Source organism: Molossus molossus, unplaced genomic scaffold, assembly GCF_014108415.1.
Source record: "Molossus molossus isolate mMolMol1 unplaced genomic scaffold, mMolMol1.p scaffold_m16_p_14, whole genome shotgun sequence".
Classification (NCBI taxonomy): domain Eukaryota; kingdom Metazoa; phylum Chordata; class Mammalia; order Chiroptera; family Molossidae; genus Molossus; species Molossus molossus.
Window position 1 is genome coordinate 19,964,900 of NW_023425349.1, and position 13,515 is coordinate 19,978,414.

The following is a 13,515-nucleotide window of genomic DNA, read 5'->3' on the forward strand; positions in this document are numbered from 1 at the left end:
GAGGGTCCCGGGGCTGGCTAGCATCACGATGAGCCGCTCCCACCAGACCTGTCCTGTATCTCGTGTGAATCTCTCGGAGGCCTCTTAAATTTCCCTGGTTTCACAAGAGGAAAGAAGAACTGAGACATCACAGACCCTCCCCGAGAGGATGATGGCTGCCTCTTAGTGTCTGCAGCCCCAAGAACAGCCAGACTCTTCGATTACATGGCCGAAGGGGGCTCCGGTTCAGGCTGTGTTCTCATGGCCATACCTGATTGCTGAGTGCCATCTTCCCCCGTCACCTACCCACCCCCTGGAGCCTCTGCCCCTCACAGGAACAGGCTGGTTGGGCTGCTGGCTGCAGCCTCTGGGAAAACAGGGTTAGGAATGGAGTGGGAGAGCCAGGCATGGGTTGGGTGAAGCCAGCTCCTCCCAAGGTGGGCCTAGCTGAGGGGGAGGAAGAGGGAAGGAAGGAAGCATTGAGGGGACTGCCAGCCAGAGGACACATCTTGAAGGGAGAGACTAATTGCGTCTTTCTCTTTGCAGAAGGCACAGCTGTCTAGGCTTGGACACGGGGGTCTGAGCAGGAACAGGGAGGGGTAGAGAAGACTATAGCTCACCTAAAAACTACCTAAAGGACACATTTCTACAGAAACCCGTTAGAGTTTAGTCCTTACACCCAGAAGTGCATTATCCACTTGGCTTTATGAACTCTTCCTGCAGACTTGCATTCCCTCGAGTGACTTTGGGTTCCTGCGCATCCATGCTGTGGTGGCTGTCAGGGCTGAGCAGCCAGGAAGAGAAGTTGTGGATTTTGACCCTCCATCCCTGGGCAGGATCACTTCTGTCCCTGCACCCCCCATCACCCTGGTCCTCTTAGCAGAAGTGTAGAGGAGGAAGCAGGCAGCCTGGGGCTTCTGGGCCCCTGCTGTGACAAGCCCTAGGAGAAGCCCCGCGACCGTGGGAGGTCCGGGCACGCCCGGCTGTGGGGAAATCCGCGCTGGTCAGGCGGCCGCGCTCACTGGAGCAGCGTGACGCGTCGGCCACGGACGGTGGGGACTCGCTGTGCGCTTCCCTGTGCCTGGCTGCCCTGGGCAGATGCCAGCCCTGCTTGCCGGCGGGGGCGGGGGCGGAGGCGAGGGCGGAGCACAGCCTTTACTGACTGGGATGGGGTAGCGCTGGCCAGGAAGGTCACTCGGCAGCTGGGCTGGCTGCAGTCACCACACACGCACCCTGCGGCTTGGGGTTGTCCCCTCTCCTGCACTCACAGGCGGACGGTTTGCACTCCCGCTCTGGAGCAGCGACCACCCAGTCGGCTCCTCCATCCCCCATCAGAGAGACCACATGGGCCCCGAGTCCACCTGCCCTTGCAGGGGCTACCTGACTCGCCTCCAGGTGAGGACCTGGATTGAGCCCGTGGTGGCCTCCACTCAGGTGGCCAGCTCCCTCTATGATACGGGGCTGCTCCTAGTGCTGAAGGAATCCTTAGGGGTCAGAGCCTCCAACCACAGCACCAGCTTGTCTCCCCGGGGGGCTCTAGAGGACCAGCAGCAGAAGGCCATCTCCAACTTCTACATCATCTACAACCTCGTGACCGGCCTGACGCCCCTGCTGCCTGCCTACGTCCTGGGCTGGCTCAGCGACCGCTACCACCGCAAGATCTCCATTTGTGTGGCCCTGCTGGGCATCCTGCTCTGCCGCCTGGGGCTCCTGTTCAAGGTGCTGTGGGACTGGCCCATAGAGGTGATGTACTGGGCGGTGGGGCTGAACGGGCTCTGCGGAGGCCTCTCCGCGTACTGGTCCGGGGTTATATCCCTGGGATCCCTTGGCTCCTCCGAGGGCCGCCGCTCCATTCGCCTCATCTTTATCGACCTGATCCTGGGCTTGGCGGGATTCTGTGGGAGCATGGCCTCCGGGCATCTCTTCCAGCATGTGTCTGGGCAAGCCTGGCAGGGCCTGGCGCTGACAGCCTGCAGCGTGAGCTGTGCCTCCTTTGCCCTTCTCTACAGCCTCTTGGTCCTAAAGGTCCCTGTGTCAGTGGCCAAGCCCAAGGCACCCCCCACCGTGGATACCGTGTCTGGCACAGTTGGCACATATCGCACCCTGGATCCTGATCAGCCTGACAGGCAGAGTGTGGAGGGGCACCCCCTATCTCCTGAGAAAGCAAAGCCCCATAAATCCATTATTGTCCTGCTCTTTCTGGGTGCCATACTTTATGACCTGGCAGTGGTGGGCACAGTGGACGTGATGCCCCTGTTCGTGCTAAGGGAACCGCTCAGTTGGAACCAAGTGCAGGTGGGCTATGGTATGGCTTCAGGATACATCATCTTCATCACCAGCTTCTTGGGCGTCCTGGTCTTCTCCCGCTGCTTCCAGGACACCACCATGATCATGATTGGGATGGTCTCCTTTGGATCGGGAGCCCTCCTGTTGACTTTCGTGAAAGAGACATACATGTTCTACATTGGTGAGTCTGACGTTCTTGGGGAGGCAGGACAAAGACACTGGTCCCCTGAGTCATGGGGCTGACAGTAGGAATGCTGAGGTCCAGGTGTCCCAGCTTGGCACCAGGGATTGTATCTGCTACCTAGGAGGTTCAAGGAAGACAAGATTATGGGCACTTGAGTTAATTGTGTCGTATTGTGTTATCTGTATTGCCCACTGAAATGTTACAGAATGGTGTCCGTGGCTCTAGGAGGTCGTGGGAGGAGTGGTCAGTGTGCCTGGAGTCGGTAGAAAGGATTCAGAATGGCCTTGGATGAAGGAGATAGGAATGGGTTTCTCTTCCCCAATTTTAAAGGGATAAAACATTAAATCATTCAACTGAATAGGTACCTTAATTAAAATCATTTAGGGTCAAGCAAGAGCTTTTGAAAAATGGATTTAAAAAATTCTCCACGTATGCTTTCCAGAACCAATGTGAAAAATTCCTTCAGGGAAGCGGAATGGCTTCCACGCGAGGATGTCTTCAGACAACCACGAGCAGAGCGCGCTAGCCCACTGCTCCAACAGAACTGTCTGCAATGACCAAAACGCTCTAGATCTGTCTTGTCCCACAGAGTAGCCAAAAGCCACATGTGGCTGCTGAGGACTTGAAATGTGGCTAGTTCATGTAAAGAACAGAATTTTAAATTTTATTGCATTTTAATCAATTTAAATAGCCACACGTGGCTAGTGGCTAACGTATCAGAAGTAAGCCAGGTACCAGGAGGGTGTGTCTTCCAGGGCAAGCTGCACAGCAGTTATGGGCAGAGGGGACTCTAAGTGAGGCTTTTGCTTTATTCAGATTTACTCCTGGGCTGGGGCTGGGCCAAGTGAGGAGTGTCCTCATGTGATTTCTTTCCAGCTCGAGGCCTCATGCTGTTCGCTCTCATCCCTGTCACAACCATTCGATCGGCAATGTCCAAACTTATAAAGGACTCCTCCTATGGTGAGTAAAATGAATCCCCCTGAGTCTCCGACTGGGCTGTCCCAGAGCTGTTTGGCTTGTGGCACAGGGTTCAGACTTGCAGGAGGCACACGCGTAGAGTTCTAGAAGCAATCTCAAATACTCCAGGGACACACCGGTGTCCATTCAGGGCAGAGGGAGTGAACAGGAGGGTGGGGCCGACTCAGAAATCAGTCACTGAAAAGCCATAGTCAAAGGAGACACTGCCACCCACAGACCGCAGGTAGATCCACTGGACTACAGCAGGAGCCCTGGTGAATGAGCCATGAAGGCTGAGAGGGAGTCCTGGGGGAGGGAAGGGTCTCCGGTGAGCTCCCCAGAGACTCGGCTCGCGGGGGACAGGGAAGGAGAGTCAGCTCTGTTCCTTCCACAGGAAAGGTGTTCGTCATCCTGCAGCTGTCCCTGACTCTGACCTGGGTGGTTACCTCCACGATGTATAACAAGCTCTACCAGCTCACCATGGAGAAGTTCGTGGGTACCTGCTTCGCGCTCTCCTCCTCTCTCTCCTTCCTGGCCATCGTTCCGATTGGGTAAGACAGGGGCAGTGTCTGCCATTTGGGCTGGGGCCCTGGGGCTTTGGTCAAGGATTTCTGGACCATCTCTAGCCCATTATCAGAAAGCATCATTTGTTTTCAGTGGGTTCTCAGTAGATTCTCTCACAAAGAAAAAGTCCTGCTGTTCCCCCAAATTAATTATTTGGGAATTCCCGAGAGTCCTAAGTAATGAACAGGAGACTCCAACCAGCTGGCTCACTTCCTGGCGGGTTTGTAATACAATTTATTTATAGGAGCCTCATATACTTCCCTGTATTCAGAAGCTGAGATTAGAAAACATCTTGACCCTCTCAGACCTCTTTGGTTTAGCTCCCTTTAGGTGGGTAGGAGTCATACCTCCTCACATCCATTCTCACTTCCGTCTCTGTGCCTTCCCAGGGCTTGGCACCTGGCAGCTTCTCTACTCAGTGCCCCGGAGACCTCATGGCCACTGGACTGTGGGAGGTCCCCGTAGGACTCAGGCAATTCCCTTGACATCTTCTGGGGAAATCGTCTCATTCGTAAAACAAGAGCACTCAAGTCTGGGAGGTAACAGGCGGGCAAAAAGCTAGAAAAGCAAAGGATAGGCCCTCCAGTCCCATGGCCAGAACACCAGCCTGTCCCCACCGAACAGGACCACAGGGAGCAGTCTGGTCCTCGGCCAGCCCTGTCCAGAGAGAATACGGGACGAGCCACAAGTGCAAGCTATGTCCGTGACTTCAAACCTTCCAGTAGTCACATCTAAAAATGATAAAAATAACAGGTGAAATTGATTGAATAACATACTTGATTTAACCCACTGTATCCAAACTATCCTTTTCACAGGTAATCAATTTACAAAATTAATCAATGAGATTTTCTTTGTTTTTACCGAGTCTTTGAAACCTGGTATGGGTTGTATGCAGATAACACGTCTCCATTTGGACTGGTCACATTTCGAGTGGTTGGTAGCCTGCGGGACTGGTGGCTGCATATTAGGCAGCACAGCCTCTCCCCTCCCCTGAAGCCCAGGCTTGTATCAATCCCACCAGAGGAGACGGAGTTCAATAGATATACCCCAGCAAGGTGCAAGGATTCCTTGTAGAGTTGCATTTTAAAGGGACCTGCCTGGGGGCGCATGAGAGCTGTTTGGTAGTTAGCGGTGGCAGCAGAGCAGAAAGTAAGTGAAGGCAGGTGGGAGAAGCAGGAAGGGATGGTAATATGGCTCTTTTGAGTTCTCACATCACATCACATTTATGTCCCTGCCTGCGTAGAAAGTTGGACCTCCTGAGGCAGGGGCCCTCGATCACTGAGGCTTTTTCAGCTAGAACAGGCCAAGGCTGTACCATCAATCATTAAGCGACATCAATAGGAAAGACCAGTAGAACTCTCTAACCACGGGAAGAAAAGGTACATTCCAAGCACATAAGAACCCAGGAAGGTACATTCAGGTCAGGGGAGCAGAGGAGCCTGTGGAGGGCAGAAGGCTGGGGGGAGAGGTCCCTGGGCCACAGCTGCAAACAGCCTATTTGCGCCCACCCCTGGCCGATTCTGGTACCGACTTCACGTTACTGTAGAACCTGTCCCCTCTGCTGGCTTTTTCCTGTGCAATAGGGAGGGAGCCGCTGAGGAAATAACCGGCCCCGCCCTCTGCGCCCCCCCCCCACAGCGCGCATGCGCGCAGCTACTGCCATCAGAGGAGAATGGCCCCACGCCCCCAAAGGAAATCTACAGACCTACCCTCATGGGCACCCATCCTATGCTTCTCCTCCCCACCCTTTTCAAAATGATAATAATTGCAAACACTAAAGCGCCCTTAATATGTGCCAGGCACTACTTTAAATATTTTCATTAATTTAATTTTCTCAAACAGTCCTCTTATGTAATTACTGTTATTATCCCCATTTTGCAAATGAGGAAACAGACTCTAAGGTATTATGTAACTTCCCAAAGGATCCACAGCTAATACGTGGCAGAGGCAGGATTTGAACCCAGGCCCTCTCCCTTACCTACTAGGTGACATGGCTTCTTAGAGAAGTCACTAGGTGTCTGGGTGCCACCTCTCCCACCTCCTCAGAGAGCTCACTGCACTCTCTTCCCTGAATTCTTCCTACCAGAACTGACCTAGGATCCACTACCCTCTCTCCTCCCCCTCCCCCTACTACCCTCCCCGCCCCCTTTCTCCTCCCCCTCCCCCTCTTTTCTCCTCCTCCTTTTCTTCCCCCTCTCCTCCTCTTCCTCCTGCTCCCTTTTATAGCCAAGCTCTCCAAAGGCTGGTCAGCACATGCTGTCTCATGTCCTCCCCTCCAGTTCACTTTGCAGCCTTCTACAGACTAATGTCCCCAGCTCAACTCCCCAGAGCTGCTCTCACTGATGCTACGATACGACGTCTTCAAAGATGAATCCAGTGGGTTCCCATAATCCTCACCACACATGCTTTCTCAGTGGCCCCCAACACTGTCAGTCACTCTTTCCTTGGGAGGCACTTGTCACTGTCACTCACCTTTCTCAACACCTCGCTCTCCTGATTGTTCTCCTACCTCTATGATCACTGCTCCACAAGCCTCCAAACAGAAGAAGTCTTTGGGGCTCTGCTCTGGGTTGTCTTCTCACTTCATATTCTCTAAGTCATCTAAGTACTTTCAAAACTTCACATTATCACTTAAATTTTCAAAATTGGGTTCTTGACATCTGCTTAAGTCTGTTCTCCCTCCGGGCTTTCCCATCTCATTAAATGGCACCAGCACGCACCCGGGGAAGAGTCAGTCACCTGTGTCTTTCCTCTTCTTCCGCCCCCACCTCCAATCCATCAGGCCTCATCGATTCTACTTCCAGAATATACCTCACATTCATCTTTTTATTTTGATCTTGGTGCTGCCACACCTAGTCCAAGCAGTTGGATGACCAGTTAGCCTCTGAGCCACCTGCCCCACATCCACTCTTGTTCACCTCTCACCTTCTCCCCGCAGGTGGCCAGAGCAGTTTCCGAGAAGGGTAAATCAGGTCATGTCATCTCTTGCTCAAAGCTCTGCACCTGGCTTTCAGTGCTCTGAGGATGAAACTCACCATGACCACAGGGTCCGGCAGCATCTGGCCTTGCCAACCTCTCGGGGCTCCTGTTCCTGCCACGAACCACACTCTCGACTCGGCTTCAGCCCGTTGCCTCCGCTCACGCTCCTCCCTTTCTCGCCTACACCTTTCTTAACCCAACTAGCTGTGGTCTTAAACACCATTTTCTCCAAGAGGATTTGAGAATATCCTCTTCGTGATCTGAAATAGATCCTTTTATTATATGCTCCCCACGCCTCCTATACTTTTCCCCATAGTATGACAGTTGATTATTTAGTGATTATCTGCGGGGACCCTGTGACTGGCTCACCATGTATCCTGTGTGTCCAGTAGCAAGCCTGGCATAAAAGAAGCACTCAAGTGCATTTGATGAATGAATGAATGAATGAATGAATGAATGAATGAATGAATGAACGAACGAATGAACGGTCAAAGGGTTCGGCACCTATTAACAGCACTGCTGACCATCCACATCCCCTGGCTGACCTTGAGGTCAGGGGCTGGCCATCACCATGTGGCTCTTCCCGCTCTTGCTATAGTGGTCCACGACAGGGGTCAGCTGCAGAGTCAGGGCTGCAACCCAGAGTTCACGTGGTCCTGGGCTGGCTTGGCCTCTCCTCTCGCCAGGTTTGTAATATGATAAGTTTTAAGTACAGTAAGTGTCCCTCCCTGTAGAGCCTTTGGACTCATGGAAGGTGAGAAATCAGAGTGACTGGACGTTTCCACAAAGCTTTCCCTTCGAGGTTCGGATTTAAGCTCCTACCCCATCCAGCAGCTCCGAGTGTTTAATCTCATTCAAGAATAGCTTAGACCCCGAGGTACCCAGAGCTCAAACAGGCAAGGAAACCGAGGACCCCAGAGGCTGACAGACACACTGAAAGTTACACAGATCCAAGATGTCAACGTACAGCTATACATTCCTACATATTTAAATATTTTAAATCAATGCAATGATTTATGGAAGAGATAAAGGGGCTTGGAAAGGCAGAAGGTGAGGCAGCTAATTCTACTTGGGATTAGCAACCCTCGATCTTGAGATACATGTGGGAGTTCATCCTCAGGCAGAAGTAAGATGGACAGAGATTCCAGGAAAAGGAAAGGGCTGCAGAGGTACCACGGATGGAATGAGCCTGGAACGAGGGAAGTTCCCGTGGGCCACCTCTCTCCGACGGTGCAGCAGTCTGATGCTACAACGGACACAGCCTCTCAGTCTACCAGCGCTAAGGAGGCGGCCAGAGCCCTCCCCGCCACCCATGGGGAGGAAGCAGCGCGTCTTTGCCCCGCTCCAGCTGTTCCCTTGTAATTCTCTCTTGTAAATTCTTACAGCATCGTGGCCTATAAACAAGCCTCATGGTTGAAACATGCAGACATCCCGGGGACATGAAGGTGCTGACCCGCAGGAGGTGATAACACCAGCAGTGGCCCCTCGGAAAACCACGGGAGGGACCAGGAACTGGTGACCAAAGCAGCCCACTACCCAGAAACCTGAGTTCCAGCCAGAGTCAGCCTCAGAATCAGCTGCTCTGGCTCAGGGGTCCCTGGGGGCGGGGAAAGCGTTTTCCTGGGGATGGAAGAACTGTGTCAGCTTTCAGACACCCTGACAGGCAGAGGTTAGGCTCTGCGGGCAGCAGACTGTGACCTTTAATGGTTTATATTCAAGCTGCGTGCACAGCCGGGCCAGACGCTACAGGGAGCTTCAGACAGAGGCGCCTTTTCTTCCAGAAATTGTCTTCCGGGCTCCAAGGTGTGGCTCAGTAGTCACCTGGGTGCGGTGCTAGGAGTCCCGTGTGGGATGCAAACCCGCGGGGGACGTGGAAGGGGTGTTTTGTAAGAACTGCCAACAGTGAACATCAGTCAATATTTTTAAAATTAAAACAAAACCTTGGATAAATGTTACCTTTCTTCCCGTGGCCTTGTGAACACTCAGGACAGACTCAGAGCTCGGGCTCTTGGCTTCAGGGCAGTTTCGTTGTCGTTGTTACTGTTGTTTTTAAGAAGCAATGATCGCCCTGGCCCGTTTGGCTCAGCGGTTAGAGCGTCAGCCTGCAGTCCAGAGAGACCCAGGTTCAGTTCCCACTAAGGGCACGTACCTTGGTTGCAGTTTGTCCCCAGCCCTGGTTGGGTCATGTGGGTGGCAGCCACTCGATTTGTCCCTTTCACGTCGATGTTTCTCTCTCTCTCTCTTCCTTCCACTCTATCTCAACAAAATATTGAAAAATGTTCTCGGGTGAGGATTAAAGAAAATTAAGAAAGAAAAAAAAAGAAGCAATTATCAAGACATTTTTCTTTTTGAAAAAAATATCTTTATTGATCTTTGAGAGAGAGAGAGAGAGAGAAACATCGATGTGAGAGAGAAACACCTATCGGCTGCTTCCCACATGCCCCCTACTGGGGATTGAGCCCATGGCCCCGGCATGTGCCCTGACCAGGAATCGAACTGGGACCTCTCAGTCCATGGGACGACGCTCAGCCCACTGAGCTGCACCAGCTGGGCTCAAGACTTTTTCTTTAATGGAATATTAAATTGAATACTTTCACTCAACAATACTCGGAAAGTGAGAGGTGTGAAGGGAGGGGGAGAGGAAATACACAGAGAGCCATTTTATTTTGAGGTACTTTTATTGCCTATTTTACTTACATGTACAAAAGCAGACTGGCCTCCTCATAAAGTCACCATTCATAGTACGTATGTGATTCACTCTTTCCCAGGTGAGATTCCCTCTGTAAGTACAGGCGTGGCATTCTTATGCTGGGGTAAAACTTAAAGCTAGAGAATGCATTTAAATCTCAGAGCATTTGAGCTCAGAGGCTTTGTATCTCTGATCCCTTGCGGGGAGGAACAGAACCTCCTGGCACACCTACTAAGGTGCTGGCACCACGCGAGGTGCTGAGATACAGCGAGGACATGACTGCTCCCTCCTTAACAGCGTGTATTGTCTAGTGTGTGGAGCAGACAGGACAGCAGGCAGTGATTTATCCTATAATGAATGCTAACATAAGGGAGCATGTAATCCAGATTTCGGAGAGCAGAAAGGGCTTCTCAGAGGTGGCATATGAGGTGTGCTCTCTCTCTCTGGAGCACACCTGTGCCTTTCCCCTACTTCTTCCCCAGGCACGTTACCTTCGCCTTTTTCTCCTAAGCTCTAAGCGTCCTTCTTTTGCCTCTGTAACTTGTTTCCTGAGCCCATGCAACCCAACTGGCTCACTTCTTTTATGGCTCACCTTTTCTACCTCTGTGACTTTCTAAATAAACTTTTGGTTGCGGTTGGGGAACAAAGAAGCAGCAGCAGCATATGATAAGGTTGGAAGGATAAGGAGTTTCCAAGGCCAGAAGTTGAGAGACTTTCCAGGCAGATGGAACAACATTTGGGAAGGCCTGAAGGTGAAAATATTGTGAAATAAAGGAATTCAACGTGAGGGGGTAAAGAGGGAGGGAGCAGTATCAAGGAGGATGAGACTGGGCGGCAAGGAAGAACAACACAAAATCAAGCTTTTAGAAAATGTTTCCCTCTAGAGGAATGGGGCAGGCTGGCTATTGAAAGTTTTTCTTTTGTTTTTTTTGTTTTTGTTTTCCATTGATCTTCAAATAGAGTGGGAGGGAGGGAGGGACTGAGGGAGGGAGGGAGAGAGAAACAGCAATATGAGAGAGACTCATTGATTGGTTGCCTCCCACACAACCCGGACCAGGGCTAGGAATCGAACCACACCCAATGGTTCAGAATCACACCCACAACTCTTTGGTCCACGGGCCAACACTCTAACCACTGAGCGAAACTGGCCAGGGCAGGCTGAGGTCTTAAGCAGGAGGAAGAATGCTTACCTTCATGTCTCAGAAAGAGCTCCCTGGCAGCACGGAGGAGGAGCTGGTGGAAGAAGGATCGAGCAAGAAAGGGGACAAGCAGAGACCCTTGCGGCAGCTCAGATGAAGGATGATGGGGTACTGACACTAAGAAGCTACGAGGACGGAGAAAAGTGGGTGGACGTGGAGAAAATATTTGGAACTAGAGGTCAACCAGAGGTGGTGATGAATGGACTGTAGAGGGTGAGGTAGACCGAAGCAAGAATGACTCGGATTTGGGTTTCAGGCAACTAGGAAGAAGGTAGAGCTCCTCACTGAGACAGGCACCGTAAACCAGAAGGTGGGGTGGGGAAGGTGAGTTCAAGGTCATGCTCCTATCTAAACTCTCACCAATGTGCTCATTCCCCTTAACTCCCTGTCTCCCACCTCAGCCCCTGAATAATTCCCCCAACCTGAATGAATCTAATTCTTGGCTTCTTCATTCCTGTTCCTGAAAAACTGGCTCTGAACATCTAGAACATTCTTCTTATTTGCACGTTGACCCTGCCATCCACTGTGGTTTTAACCCAAGCTGGGCTCTGGCTCTCAGAGCCCTAGTGGTGGCTCCTGTACAGCCCACCTGTCACTACGGCAGCCGTCCGAACCTTTCCTACTCTCCCCCGGTCACCATTTCTTCTGACAGATGTTCCAACCCAAGAGTTCCCCAAGTGTGGTTCGGGGCCAGCAGCACCAGCAATCCCTGGGCACCTGTTAGAAATACAGGTTCCCTGGCCCCACCGGACTCAACCTCCACGGGTGGGCCCAACAATTGGTGTTTCATAAGCCCACAGGCCTCATTAAGAATCACTCTTCTAATCTGTGGTCCTGACTTTTTCTCCTTAAAATCTGCCCCTGAGTCCCCCTCCTCCTCTCCCTGCATCCTGAATTCTTGAGGTCCCCGAAGCCACGCCATCGGTTCTCTCTCCAAGTACGCTCGTCTACCCCCAGGCCCTCCAGAACTTTCCCACGATCGGGTCCACAGCGCCACCTGGATCTCCTCAAGCATAAATTCAACCCAAACCCTCCTCTCCTCCTCCTCATTTAAATTCATTTCATCTTTTATATTTTCCCCCTGATTTCACAGTTCGCCTCCCAGCTCCCAGGCTGCAGGTCTCCAAGTCACCTCCCTTCTCCTCACCACGGAAATCTCTTAAACCCAGCTTCCTGTCTATCATTTCTTGACACTTTTACAACCTATTCCCACTGAATCCTCCAGCACACTACTTCCATCATCTTTAAAAGAAACCAGTTGAAAAAGGTATAGCCTGCTTCTTAATTTTCAGTGGCAAAGCATCCAGGAAGGCCATATTCAAACAAGTAATGGAAGAGTCTTCCCATAAGGCTATCACATGATGGGTGCCCAGCAGCCTCTCGGGTGCTTTGTAAACATTATGGCTCGTCCAGTCAGCAACTTCAGGGGAGGCATGTCCTCATTCAAAAATCACAACACTGCCCTGGCCGGTTGGGCTCAGTGGTTAGAGTGTCGGCCTGCAGACCAGAGTCCCGGGTACAATTCTAATCAAGGGCACATGCCTCGGTTACGGTTTAGTCCCTGCCTCTGGTTGGGGTTGTGCAGGAGGCAATCAACTGATGTGTTTCTCTTGCATCAATCTCTCTCTCTCTCTCTCCCCCTCTCCCCCCGCCCTCCCTCCCACTCTGTCTGAAGATAAATGAAAAAATATCCTTGGGTGAGGATTAAAAAAAAATCACAACACTGTAGTTCACAGATGTGACCTGCCTAAAGCCACACAGTATGTAGAAAGCTGAAATCTGATCGCAAATCTCTCCTACCCCCTGGCTGTCTCTCTGTATGGCTGCATTATATTGATGATGTCTTCCATTTAACAGTGAGCCAAGTTTAACACCATTTCCAGGTCCTTGTCATCATTCGGCCTAACCGAGCATTAGTCTCTAACTTGCAACACACTGGGGCGCTCTAATGAACCAAACATTTCTTCTTTCCTTACAGGTTTTTAAATAACATCTAAGCAATCAAAAAGAAATCAGGAAATGATAGGTTCTGTCCCAGGATATGATGTTGTGTTTTGCTCTGGGATGGAGTAGGAAGAAATCCTTCGTGTCATTTCTTGGGCTGGCTTCTTGGTTTCATATATGGTTACGCTACAGACACTAGGTAGTTTCTTCATCTCCCCAAATGGGTGCCAACTTGTAGAGGTAGGAGACAGTAAACTGAGGATAAGTCTATGAAGAAGTACAGAAGAATAAAAACTGTTCAATTCTATTTTGTGTATTTTGTTTCTTTTGCTCTGTATATCCTGATTCTTGCAGGAAAACTTTAGAGAAGAAAAAAAAAGTAGGAGGCGTACATGCTTTCGCTCTTATAAAGGGGTACAAATGAGAACATGACTCGGGGTAAAGAAAGCATCTTTTATAGGTTTATTGGTCCGTTACTTTAACTGAGGTAAAGAAACCTTGGAGATATATATACAGGCTAACAGTTTATCAAGCAATACAAATTCTTTTGTTTACCTCAAAATGTAATACTAATCCCATAGTAAACAATGGACAGAATTTTTTATACACAGACATATGGAAAAAAAAGTGGACAAAATCCTCGTGCCAGCATCAAAAATGCAAAAGCTTTTTTTTTTCTTTTTATAATCTCTAGGTTTCATAACAAGGAAAAAAAAAAGGTGACATTTTTTAAA

General features: G+C 50.8%; 1 protein-coding gene across 1 annotated transcript; it reads left to right on the forward strand.

The window, feature by feature from the left end:
• Nucleotides 1-1,250: 1,250 nt before the first annotated feature.
• On the forward strand, nt 1,251-8,858 carry SLC46A2 (solute carrier family 46 member 2). The gene is made up of 4 exons (XM_036261582.1): nt 1,251-2,446; nt 3,326-3,409; nt 3,801-3,957; nt 8,335-8,858. The coding sequence occupies exons 1-4, from the start codon at nt 1,324-1,326 to the stop codon at nt 8,390-8,392; spliced, it is 1,422 nt and encodes a 473-aa protein (XP_036117475.1). The 5' UTR covers nt 1,251-1,323; the 3' UTR covers nt 8,393-8,858.
• Nucleotides 8,859-13,515: the final 4,657 nt, after the last annotated feature.

Bases quoted from the DNA above. Each gene is read 5' to 3' on its own strand.
- SLC46A2 (XM_036261582.1), top strand. From the start codon at position 1,324: ATGGGCCCCGAGTCCACCTGCCCTTGCAGGGGCTACCTGACTCGCCTC. The intron at 2,447-3,325 runs GTGAGTCTGACG...ATTTCTTTCCAG, and splicing joins GACATACATGTTCTACATTG to CTCGAGGCCTCATGCTGTTC. The intron at 3,958-8,334 runs GTAAGACAGGGG...AAATTCTTACAG, and splicing joins CTGGCCATCGTTCCGATTGG to CATCGTGGCCTATAAACAAG.